Below are 12,027 nucleotides of genomic sequence, written 5' to 3' on the forward strand. Positions count from 1 at the left end.
GCTACACAGTACTGCAGGTACCCTCCAGGTGCCCCATGTTTCGGCTGGTTTTCAGTTGCCAGAATCTAACGGCTAGATCACGTTTGCGGCCAAGTGTCACGCCGCGTCCTGGTGGAGTGGTGGTACGATGGGATTGGCGCCATGCAGCAGGCAGGCTGGCCCGGCCGCGATCCCGGGCGGGGTCGGCTGATGATGGGCTCGCCGCACGAGGGGGGACGCGGAAGGGCGGCACTTGGATTCCCACGTTTTCCACCCACCAAGTCAGCAGCAGTACAGTACAGTAGGACCCTCCTCCCCTGCCGCGCCGCGTGTCCCCCCAATCCCCAGCCACCATTTAACTCCTCCCCCCGCTTCCATCCAGGCCCAAATCCAATCCCCACAGCGCCAAATCCCTCCTCGATTACTCCTCCCCCCAACCGCCCTCAGCGAAAGCCCCAAAGCTACTCCGTACCACACATCGAGCGAGCGCCGGGCACTCGTCCCCTTCTTCCTCCTAGTAGTCATATTCTATCTAGGTCTCAGCCTGCGTACGCGGCGGCAGATCGGGCACATGGACGGCAGCGGCGTCGACGCGGCGCTGGGCCTCGTCGCGTGGTGGGGCTCCGTGCGGGGCTTCTTCACGCCGGCCACGCTGTTCCTCGTCGTCAACCTCGTCATCGGCACCATCGCGCTCACGTCCCGCTCCCGCCGCCGCAACCCCGACTCCCCACACCACCAACGCCACCAGCACCAACACCAACAGCAGCAGGAGGAGGACGATGAGAACCATCCCTACTACGACCAGCAGCACCCGCAGCAGCAGGAGGAGGAGCGGTACGTGGACCCGCCGGCGCCGGCGCCGCTGGCGCGCACGTCGTCGGTGCTGGACCGGCTACGTTCCATCGGCCTCTACCGCTTCCGCTCCGGCGACTTCCCGCCCGAGTACGCCGCCCCCGCCCCCGACCACGCAGGAGCCGTGACGGTGACGGCCGGGGACGCCGCTCACTACTCCCGGAGCCGGTCCGAGCCCGCGCACGCGCCTGCGCCGTCGCCGCGGGAGAAGACGAGGAAGAGGGCTTCGGCGGCGGGGGTCCCGCCGAGGATGAGAAAGTCGTCGAGCAGCTCCTCGCAGGCGAGGAAGAATGCCGCGGCGTCCGCGAGGGCCGCGGAATGGGCGGCGGTGCGCGCGGAGGAGGAGGAGGAGGAGCAGGCCGTCGTGGACGCGAGGGCGGAGGAGTTCAGCGACAGCTTCATGCCTTCTTCGCCGCCGGCGCAGCAGCAACAGCAAAAGCAACAGCAGCAGGAGGAGGAGGAGGTCTACTACCGGGAAGAGTACGTCCCTCCTCTGCGGCCGACGAGGGCGGCGGCGGCGCCGCTGGCGCGCGCGCCTTCCGTGCTCGAGCGCCTCCGGTCCTTCAGCCTCTACCGCTTCACCTCCGGCGACCTCGCCGCCGAAGCGGCCCCCGCGGCGGAAGAGGCGCACTACGGCAGGAGCCAGTCGGAGCGGCAGAGCAAGAAGGGGAAGAGCCAGCAGGGGGCGGATGCGGAGGAGAGGAGGATGACCAAGTCGAGTTCAGAGGCGAGGAAGCCAGCGCCGGCACCGGAGGAGCCGGCGGAGCAAGGCGTGGACGCGCGCGCGGACGACTTCATCAACAGCTTCAGGCAGCAGCTCAAGCTGCAGCGGCTCAACTCGCTGCTCAACTACAAGGAGATGCTCAACCGCGGGTCCAAGTAGCTAGGCCGCCGGAGAAGAAGAAGAAGAAGAATACTAGATTCTGCTGCACTGTCTTAATCTTAATCTTACTCCCCCGATCGAGTCTTAGCGACTGATTGCTGCTAAAAATTAATCACATGTGAGCGAGGTTTGTAGTATACTCCTACATTGGTGCTAATTAAACTCTTGATTTTTCTCTCTGTTCATCTCCCGCGGAGTACATGGCATCACGAGGTAGGCATTGATGAGTGTACAGTGACTCAGTGAGCTGTGTCAAGCACGTTGCTGAGCCTGAGGCCGGTGGTTTGCGCGTCTCTTTCTCTGCTGTTGCTCGAGAATTAGATGAAACTCAATTCTGGGAGCGAGTTCAGGGCAACGGTGGGCACGAACGAACGAAGGGGGATGGACGATGAAGACGCCCAGCGAGCTGCTGAGGCCCGGATTCTCGGTATTGTGTGTGTGTGTGTGTGGTTGCGCGTTGGAGGAGCATTTCGCCCCCACGACCGGCCGAGACGCCCAACGGGTCGCGTCGCGCCTTCCTATCGCGATTGTTAACGACTCGTCTCCATCGAGAAAAGCCGTAACGGAATCGAATTGGTTGCCGTCCATGTCCACGGCGAAACCCATTGGCTGTGGATTTTATTTCTTTTCCTTTCTTTTCTCATCGTGCCATGGGTAGTGGAACGTACGGACGGAGGGAGAAGAGCACTGGCGCTCGCCATCTTTAAACGCGCGCCACACAAGTACGGCACGCTGGTCGCTCCAGGGCGGATGAAAAATTCCCAAGCCTTTTTCTCTCTCAGCCCTGTTGGCTGTTGACACGAGCCAGGTCGGCCGGATCCAAGAGAAGAAGCTGCCAAAGTGCCAAAGCTCGCGACGTGACACATCTGCCGTGTTCGGTGCCGGCGGGTCCACGTACCGCTCCTGGACCTAGCTGGACACGAGGGCGAGTAGTCCAGAACATATATCCATTGCATTCGCACGCTCACCGGCCGATCCATCCGTATCGGTCGGTCGCCGGACGTGGCTCTCCGGCAAATACGTGAGTGAGCCAAGCTTAGTACTGTTACCACAACATGAGAAGATTTTAGTACAGTACGTAAGTACGAACACAATGTTTTTCTTCTCTTTTGCTCGTGCAACATGGCACCGTGCGCGTGCGGTGCTGCGGTCTGTCAGCGGCTGAGACTTGAGAGGGACGGTTGATTATTATGAGTCAACAGTGATTGATGTTGTTAAAAGGCGTGTGTACGTGCTGGGGCCCTCCCTGGTGTGGTTTGCGCGTCTCTCTCTGCCCTCTCTTGATCTTTTGCCGGTGCTCTGGCCCCCGGCGAGAATTAATTTTCGTGAGCGACGCAGGGTCTCGGGCGTGCATCGCACGGTGTCGCGCTGTCTGAGCACGGACGAAAAAGCCTCTGCAGTGGCTTGGCTGCCCACACACAAATACGCACGCACGACGTCATGCATATGCCGGCCGGCCGACCGATATGCGAGTCGCGATTTTGTTTTTCTCACACGACTTGTCACCGTCAATCGTTTAGAAGGAAGGAAAGGAGCCCGTCGTAACGGATTTCGAATTGATCACCGCACGTCCATGTCGCCTGCCTGTGAGGCCGTGACACATTGGGTATTTGGGTGTCATGGATTTTATGTTGCCTCCAAACTCATGGATGGATGGATGCATGCATGCACACACATCCCACTTGGTCGATCACTTGGATTCATCGCCCCGGCCCCCTGCTGCTTAGCAGCGAAGTTTACTTGCTCTCTGATCTCCACTCCTCCTCGTCTCGTCGTCTTCAACGAGCGCCACACACACACAGATACTACATGCAAGCAGTCGAGGTCGGCCGATCCAGCGAGCCGGGTGATCCACGAGAAAAGAAGAAGCCGCCAAAGGCCAAAGCGGCGACGTGACACATCCCATCTGCCCCCGTCCGGTCTCCCTCGGACAGCTCCTGGACACGACCCGTCCATATCGGCCGGCGCCTGCAGTCGCTCTCCGGCGAATGCGTGAGCGAGCCAAGTACTAGAAAGTCCGTCCGGCTCCAACCGAAACGAAACGAAACGAAACCCGCTGGTCTTCTGTGACTGGCCGGCGAAACGGTCCGCCGGATCGATCTGGCGTGAGCTCCTTCGCTTCCTTCCAGGAGCAATGTCGGCCGGTGTCTCTCGCTCTCTTTGCGCCAGTCGCCTCGCCTCGTCGGACGTCGGGGATAGATCTCTGGCTGGTGACTCACTGACTCCGGAGTCCGGATCCACTCAACGGACCGCAACGTCGGGACTCCCGGAGGAAAGCAGGGAGCGCCCGGCAACTGTTCTTCTCTGTTGCTTTGTTTCCTTCTGTGATGATGGATTGATGGCATTCCTAGCAGTTGTAGATTTGTTTCGATGGTGACATGAATTGAGGACACCATTTTCGGTGCTAATTAGTTTCAGTTACATTCGGGTTTTCCTCGAGACTGGCCGGACCTGGTGACACGAACTCAACGCAATGAACAACGGAGGTTTAGGTGTTGGAATCCAACACTTGTAATCCAGATAGAATATACAGTATAAAGGCATCGTGGGATAACCAAATAAACAAGACAAATCGGTGGACACAGACACGCAAGGACCGTCAGACCACAGGTCCGAGGTGCGACCGCTGAGACTTTCTCAAAGTACTCGACGGGTTTGTTGACGTGTGTGTATCATGTCGATAACACAACGGGTTCTAAACTTCGAGGTCAACGAAGAGTTGGATGTAATTATGTAAAAATAGCAGGACTTCCCAGCACAGCACATGACGTGGATCATCGAGGAGCCAAATAACTCCTCTGACGTTAGTTTTTGTATCTTGCTCAAATTCTACTCATGTCCACCTATGCTTTGCTTGGCGTTTTGCAATCGCATTTGCTATTTCCCAGACGACCGAAAAATAACTATTTTTAAATCAATATTAACAACCGTCATATCCAATCATGAGATGCACACATAATGAGAATCATCGGATTGTTATGATTGTCGACCGAAAAATAGTCGCTCCCTTTTGCATATTAACATTTTTTATGACAACTTGTGATTTAGCTAAATCAGTGACAAGTAAGAGAACAATTTGTTTGCTTTTTAGTGAAGCCAAAGCCGCGACGTGACACATCCCATCTGTCCCGTCGGGTCGGTTCCTGGACACGAGGAGCGAGTAGTTAAGTTATCCATTGCACGTGCCGGTCTCGCTCGCCGCCCGTCGCTCAACCGAAACAAAACGCTGTTCTGCGGCGACTCCGAGGCTCCGAGCGCGAGTTCCTTCACTTCCTTTTTTTTGGCGGAAAGAGTTCCTTTGCTTCCTCCGGGGCGTCTGCAGACTGCAGCACTGTCGACCGGTGCCTATCTCTTCTCTTTGCGCCAGTCGCCTCGCCTCGTCCTCGTGCATGCCGTGACTCCTCCGGATCCACTCACGAACTACAACGTCGGGACGAAAGCAGCCTGCGGTCCACGATTGTATCTGTCTTCTGTCTTGCGCTCTTGCTTTGTTTCCTTTTCTACAGTCTACTGGATAGGAGGTTATGGCAAGAACTCGAGAAGTAAACAGAAAGAACGAAACAGTCCTATCAACTTGCACTTTCGGCCGATACGCTTCACGCTAAACAGTGCTAATAATATCAACAGTACTACTAACAGATCCACGCGCAGAAAGCATCAAAAAGCGAAAGGAAGGCTGCGACCAGCAATGCTCTGTCTTCTCTATTATGTCTACATACATACAAAATGATATGTTACACGACAAAACAGAACAAAGCTACATTGGGATGTTTGATGTTGTCCTATATGAACAGTCCTAGTCCTGTCAATCAGACGCTTTCAACTTCCGAGGCCTCTTGGATTGGGGTGGTGAGGGTGGCGCATCCATAAATCTTCCAGTGGACTGGCAAAAGTGAAGAAGGTTTATTAATCACTAATGTAAGGGGTCAAATGAAGCTAGCTAACATATATATCTGCAGTAGAGGACAATAGGTCAAGTCCACAACGAAATATGGAGTGCCGAAGTGAAGACAATTAAAGGAGCTCTGGCAGTTTAGGAAAATCAAGATTTGCTACCTGCCTATGTAACTAATAACCCAGTTAAACCACAAAAAAATTAAATTATTGCCTGCGCTCAAACAAAATCTTGTCTAGTAAGGCAAAAATTTAAGATGCAAAGAATAAACTGAGAGAGAGAGAGAGTGAGAGGCAGAACAAACCTTACGCTTGTGGTCCCGTTTGACTCCTCTATCACCTGAAGTGACATGAATCAATATCATGTAAAATACTTAAAGATTGAGGAAGAAACAAGAAGGTAAAACCAAGTTGTCTGCCTTAAAAATTACCTCCAAAACCAGTAGTATCAGGGACAAATGGCCGATCAACATCTCTATTAGCACGCTGCAAAACACCAAATACCATCATTATTAGCTACTAGCACACCGTGCATTGCTACGGACTAAAAAAATACACTACATATGTGAAGATATCATCTATTATCTTAGACCATATAACCCATATTTGTGTCCCCACCTCATTGATTTGTGCCAAATCAACAAGTGATGCAGTCTGAAAGTGGAACAGACCACCGCCACCAATCAAGTCCGTTTTAGGACTAAAGAAAACCAATTAATTGTTGATAGCGGCATTCGCACTGGTAGCATTCCTATTACAGTGAAAAAAGAAGAACCGGATTCTGTCTATGAAAGGACTTTCCACCAGCCATGTGGTACTACTAGACAAATATACGAACGCTTAACCACTATATAAGATGGATTATCCGACGTCTTAGTTTTCAGATATTTTATGTAAATTTCTGTTGTCATTGCTTTGCACAATTCCATTAAGACTTCAATAAGCTATTTGAACCATTACTTATATTAATGACCTGCCTCTCATAGCCATATAAAGCTTGCTGCGATACTTGAGCGGAGTCTAAATAAGCATGCTTTATCATACTCCCTCCGTCCAACAAAAGATGTCTCAAGTTTGTCAAATTTTGAATGTATCTAGACATAACTTAGTGTATAGATGCATTCAAATTTAGTCAAAGTTGAGAAATCCTTTGTTGGACGGAGGGAGTATCACAATGTCTTCCACTTATACAGCGAGAAAAAAGAAATGCAGTAACCCATTCTGTATGTACCTTAGGTGTGCCTGGCGCCTCTGTGAAGGAGCTTTCTCTGTTTGCTAAAACTTCCGCCTCTTTATTTTGTAGCTTTAACACAAAATGCAAAAGAGAGATAATTGTTAGGCGAAGGAGATAATACTTAAACCGCACAAGACATTCACAGATATGGCCACTTTTCTCCTTTCTTTTGATTGTGTTTTCAAACAGGTACTTCCAAATGATCAGTACACAAATGGGGATCAACACCTGGGAGCTCACAAGCTCTTACAAAAGTACCTGCTTCTGTAGGTTAAGCAGTGTGAGTATCTCGTTCCGTAATTCAAGATGTTCCGCACAAACTGCTTTTGTTGGGACCTTTGGCTTCAAATTTACCTACAGAGATGTTACGGTGAAAGGTAAGTAGCAAAACTTGGTAAGACACTAGAAAAATATCAGTGTGCTTGGGGTATAAACTGATTTCAGATAACAAACCCCAAGATCTTGTAGAGTCTGATCAACCCTTTTGATCATTCTAAGGCCAGCTGAAGCACTCACTGTTTGAACCATTTGATCAAGTGCGTGGGATCTCAAATACACCTTAAGCTGAAAGGGGGATTGCAGTTAGTCAAATCCATCTAAAAAAGAAAACTATGTAGATATATCATTCTCCATATGGTCAATTCAAATTCTATAGCCAATAAGACAACAAGACAGCATGTGATGTCTAATGCAGTGCCAGAACAGCCATTTCCCTTGCAAACGAATAAGGCTTGCTACTATCTTCGACTTCCAAAAATGAACCATAGATATTTGTCTAATGTAATAATCAGAAAGCACATACTCCCTTCGTCCCATATTAACTGCCGAAATATTACATGCATGTAGACATGTTTTAGTGTGTAGATACATCCATATTTAGACAAATTCACGTCACTTAATATGGGACAGAGGGAGTATTAAAGATCACCAAGATCCTAAGAGTTCAGCCAAATGGAAGCAAGAAAAAAAAAGGACATGCTGGTATGGTTTGTTAAATAAAATAACAAGATATTTACTGTAACAAATGCCAACTCATCAACAGCTGAACATAAGACTCAACAAACAACTACTTAAGCAACCAATAGTTTCGAAGTTACCATCCGTAGTGAATCAGGTATGGTATTATTTGCTGCTAAAGCTGGATGTGTAGCAGTTGACAATGGATGACTGTTGCTCAGAGATACACCGTCCGCGGGAGCCGCAGCATTATGAAAGCTTGCCTGCGCTCCTGCTTCTTCCAGGCTCTACAGACAAAATATTAAACAATTAGACATCTAAATAACAGACCATTAACCGGATAGAGCAAACAATTTAATCTCTAGGTAATAACTATGACGAAAGACATCTCCATGATCAATGATATCAAGCCTAAGCTATTTGTTTGAAGAAACTACAAAAATCTGGAGATTCTACCACTATGTGCTTTATAAAAACCCAAAGAAAAACATGTGCATATCATACATGTTACCAACCAAAGGTTCTTGCTTAAGGTTACTTTGGTGCTAAGAAATATGAAATCAGCTGTTCTGGTTTACTCACTTTGGTAGCACGAGATTCCATAATACGTTTTGCTTCTGCTAAAACCTGAAAAGGCAACAGTTGGCAATCACATACATAACTACGGAATCTAAAGAATGGTAAACTTCATAAATCAGATAATCATAATCCCATTATCAGCAAAATAAATAAATATTACCTCAGCATCCTTTCGTTCATGTTGTTTTGTTTGGGAGAGGAGTGCAGACAATGCACGCTTTCTCTCAGTTTCATGAGCAGCATTGAAGGTTTCCTGAGAAGATACCCATATGAACATATGTGACAACCAAAAAAATCACCACAACAGACAGTGGGAAAAGTGTACCTTCACAAGAGGATTCCCAGCAACTTCATCGAATGAACGAGCTCTTGCAATTAAAAGAGCCCGAGTAACTGCACTAGGAAGACAACAATGGCTAGCTCACAGTAAACTAACAGCAGTACAAGGATTTAAGTGCACATACAGCTAGACTGATCATGCATGCTAGCTTTAGTGAATAATTGAATAGGCCTGTCACATGCTAATGCAAGTAAAGGTCCGGAGACCGGGGATAGGGCACTTGTCCTCATCTAGCCGCCCGCAGGGCCTAATCCCTCTCGTGGTTAGAGAGGTTCTGAGGCTTAGTTTGTTTCTTTTGAGTTTTGACTGTTTAATTGCTTAATCATAAATGATTACATGGTTTCCCTTTTATAGGGAAGACCCAACTTGACGCCTAAGAAACCAATCTCTAGCTTAAAGGAAACCATCTCTAATTGAAAGGAAATGAATCTTATCTCTCTCCCTCTATTTTCCTAACTAAGATACATTGCGTAAACGGATGCAAGCAATCATCCAGTAAACAGATGAGTAGATCCTTGTTTGTTTCATATGTTGAATGGCAGAACAGATAGTAACAAAGTAAATCACTGTTTGTATGCTTTTGAGAAAGCAGATTCAAGTATAAAACAATAAACATTACCAACAGAAGAACTTTCCCACTTGGGTTCTGTCAAACATAAAGACATCAGAATTAGATGTACCTGAATAGTAACGGCTCTTCAGATCTTCCACGCTGCGATTTGTTGGAAACCTATCTGCTATTACTATGAAACGAAGATCGAAGCGTTCACATAATTCAAACAGCTGGTCTGTTTCTTCTCTGCTCCATGTCTGAAACAAGCACATCAAACATTCTCTTTCAAATATGACAAATTGTGAACAAAAATGACTTTGGAAACTAAATTCAACAGCCTAATATATTGATACTTGTGAACGTCAGAAACCTCTGCTCAAAGGACATATGTTACCGGTTCTGAAAATGTTAAGGCGAGCCAATTACTGAAAATAGCAGATAGAGGCGAGGTGAAAAATAACTATGCAAATTTAAACGTCCCCACATAGTGGTCGACTGCACCCAAGAGCTCAAAGTTATTCCAGGTAGAACCACTAAGCACTAGAGCCCATATTTTACGCTTTGAAATTGAGAATAAAATTGTTGGGATATCTAAATACCTGGTAACAGAAGTGTCAATGGTAAAATAGGAAATTTTCATTTGTTTCAATCTTGCCGAGGTAGTGAGCAGGATTAGTTCTACAATGGCAATGTGTGTTTAAAAGCAATAAGTGCCAACAAGAAAAATTTATTGTAACTAGTACCTACAGGTTCAGTTAAATATTTCTCATACTCCTCTTCAGTGTATTTGAGAACATCAACCTTCTGCAAAAGGAAATGACAAACAAACACATAGTCAGCCCGAATCCTGTACAAGGTTTCTTGCTCAATGATGTAACCAACACAGTATAATTCTTACCGTGTTATATTTTGCAAACTCATAGTCACCGCTTGGTGGAACACCATTTGCAACTTTAACCTGAAAAAACGGAAGGACGGGAAGTACTGTGAGTTAGTCATACTGAAACTTTAAGATCTACACCATATCAGTAAAGCATTAGAGACGAACCCAGTGGTAAAGTTGCAGACTGTCCGTTCGTGCAGAGGACGTAAAAGGTAGCCACTGCCATGCTATCTGCAGAAGTAATTAATATTTTCAAGTCAAACCACCTACAGCAGTCCACCAAAGAGCAAGAATTACCAGGCTACAAAAAATGTATACACATGCCACAAAGAAATATGACAAATCCGACACCTGCGTCATGCTTACAAGTTATGTTATGATCTATAGTGACCCATGCACTGGTAACAAGATAAAGATGCTGAACCGAACAGAACACAAAACATTTTAATGATTTCATTTAGTATTTGAATTAAAGGAACAAACAACTTGTTAACCAAGTTCTAAACTAGAATAGAAAAGGTGGCATATACTTCTAGTCATATTCTGCTCCACATGACATGGAGTTCAATACAAGTTGAATGATCATGCTACAATAGATTTACAATCCCACAACAAATTAATAAACTAACTATGACATTTAGTCAACATTAAAGGTGAAGTGACACAAAAATGTTGGTATTTCTAGAGAAGCACAATTCTAACTGTAGTTCACGTCGTAATTATGAAGAATGATTGTCCAGATTTGGACCAAAATGCCTCATGAAACAGGAGCATACTATATGTATTAACTTTCAGTGATTCATTAAACTGGCAGAATTTTTCCCCTGATGTTCCTAGATTATGCAGTGCATCCCATAAAGTTTAGTCTGATAACGAGGACCTCGTATTGCCGCTGACTAAAAATAACAATTGCACATAAATCTATCTACATTTTGCATGTCCTTCTAGTTCAAATCCACGGGCAATGAACACAACTCAATGACAAAATTTCCCGTACGTCCGGTATGCACATAATGCGTATGAATAGCTAAACACTCAGCTCAGTTAAAATGCTACAGAAGTACCAAAACTTTGGATATAAACCCGAAAAGTTGCTAGCCCACCTTCTCCTTCTCCACAGCAGGCCGCCGCTTCAGGTGCGAGGCCTCGATGGTCGGCATGAGCGGAGCCATTCCCACCCCTCCGGTGAGCGCGTATACCTGGATCCCACAAACTATTAGCACTGGGAAACAACCAAACATGCGGCAGCGAGCAGGAAACTGCGGGAGGGCGAAGAAGCGGGGGGGGGGGGGGGAGGGGTACCTCGCGCGAGACGCCATCAGGCTTGCGCTGCGGCTCCTTGGGCGGCCGCTGTTTCTTCTCCTGGGAGGACTGGAAAGGGGTCTTCGGCAGCCCGAGGATGTCCTTCGCGTCCATGCAAACGGCCGGAGGATGAGCAGGACGACGGTGCTAGGGTTAGGGTTTTTTCGTGTTCCCCAACCGCGACATGGGTCTGCGTATCGAGCTCGGGGCTCGCGAGGCGAGACGGATGACTGATGACTGGTTGGAGAAGACAATGCTTAGCGGGCCGAAAACTCGATCCAGGCCCGATGGGCAAACTATCTGGCCCATAAGCTCAATCGTTTTTTTTAATGCCCATGTCGAAAATTTCGTTAAAAAACGTAGAAATGTACGAATCTTTCGCATCCTTGCAAAGCAAACGCAAATATGCTTCTGATGGAACAAGAACATACGATTGAATGTATTTTCCATAATTTAATATTCATCATGGAAGTTTTCTAAATTTCCCCCCTCTCAGCACTCTTGATTCCTCAAAGCAATTTCGAACAGATTTACGATCTAGAAAAAAAAACTTGTTGTACCCTTCGTAAAT

At 47.6% G+C, this 12,027-nt stretch overlaps 2 protein-coding genes across 2 annotated transcripts; one reads left to right on the forward strand and one right to left on the reverse strand.

Moving 5' to 3' along the window:
• The first annotated feature begins 340 nt into the window (after window positions 1–340).
• LOC100832635 (putative uncharacterized protein DDB_G0291608) lies at window positions 341–1,894 on the forward strand. The gene has a single exon (XM_003565933.4). It carries the CDS (start codon window positions 551–553, stop codon window positions 1,712–1,714), a length of 1,164 nt encoding a protein of 387 aa, XP_003565981.2. The 5' UTR covers window positions 341–550; the 3' UTR covers window positions 1,715–1,894.
• Window positions 1,895–5,309: 3,415 nt separating this feature from the next.
• On the reverse strand, window positions 5,310–11,690 carry LOC100825598 (SWR1-complex protein 4). The gene is made up of 16 exons (XM_003567945.4): window positions 11,457–11,690; window positions 11,258–11,353; window positions 10,320–10,385; window positions 10,170–10,229; window positions 10,019–10,075; window positions 9,399–9,528; window positions 8,704–8,771; window positions 8,539–8,631; window positions 8,382–8,426; window positions 7,940–8,086; window positions 7,296–7,406; window positions 7,101–7,196; window positions 6,840–6,911; window positions 6,040–6,094; window positions 5,914–5,948; window positions 5,310–5,597 (listed from the first exon to the last, which is right to left on the reverse strand). The coding sequence occupies exons 1-16, from the start codon at window positions 11,568–11,570 to the stop codon at window positions 5,520–5,522; spliced, it is 1,323 nt and encodes a 440-aa protein (XP_003567993.1). The 5' UTR covers window positions 11,571–11,690; the 3' UTR covers window positions 5,310–5,519.
• Between the last annotated feature and the right edge of the window lie 337 nt (window positions 11,691–12,027).

This window comes from Brachypodium distachyon, chromosome 2 (assembly GCF_000005505.3).
Source record: "Brachypodium distachyon strain Bd21 chromosome 2, Brachypodium_distachyon_v3.0, whole genome shotgun sequence".
NCBI classification, from domain to species: domain Eukaryota; kingdom Viridiplantae; phylum Streptophyta; class Magnoliopsida; order Poales; family Poaceae; genus Brachypodium; species Brachypodium distachyon.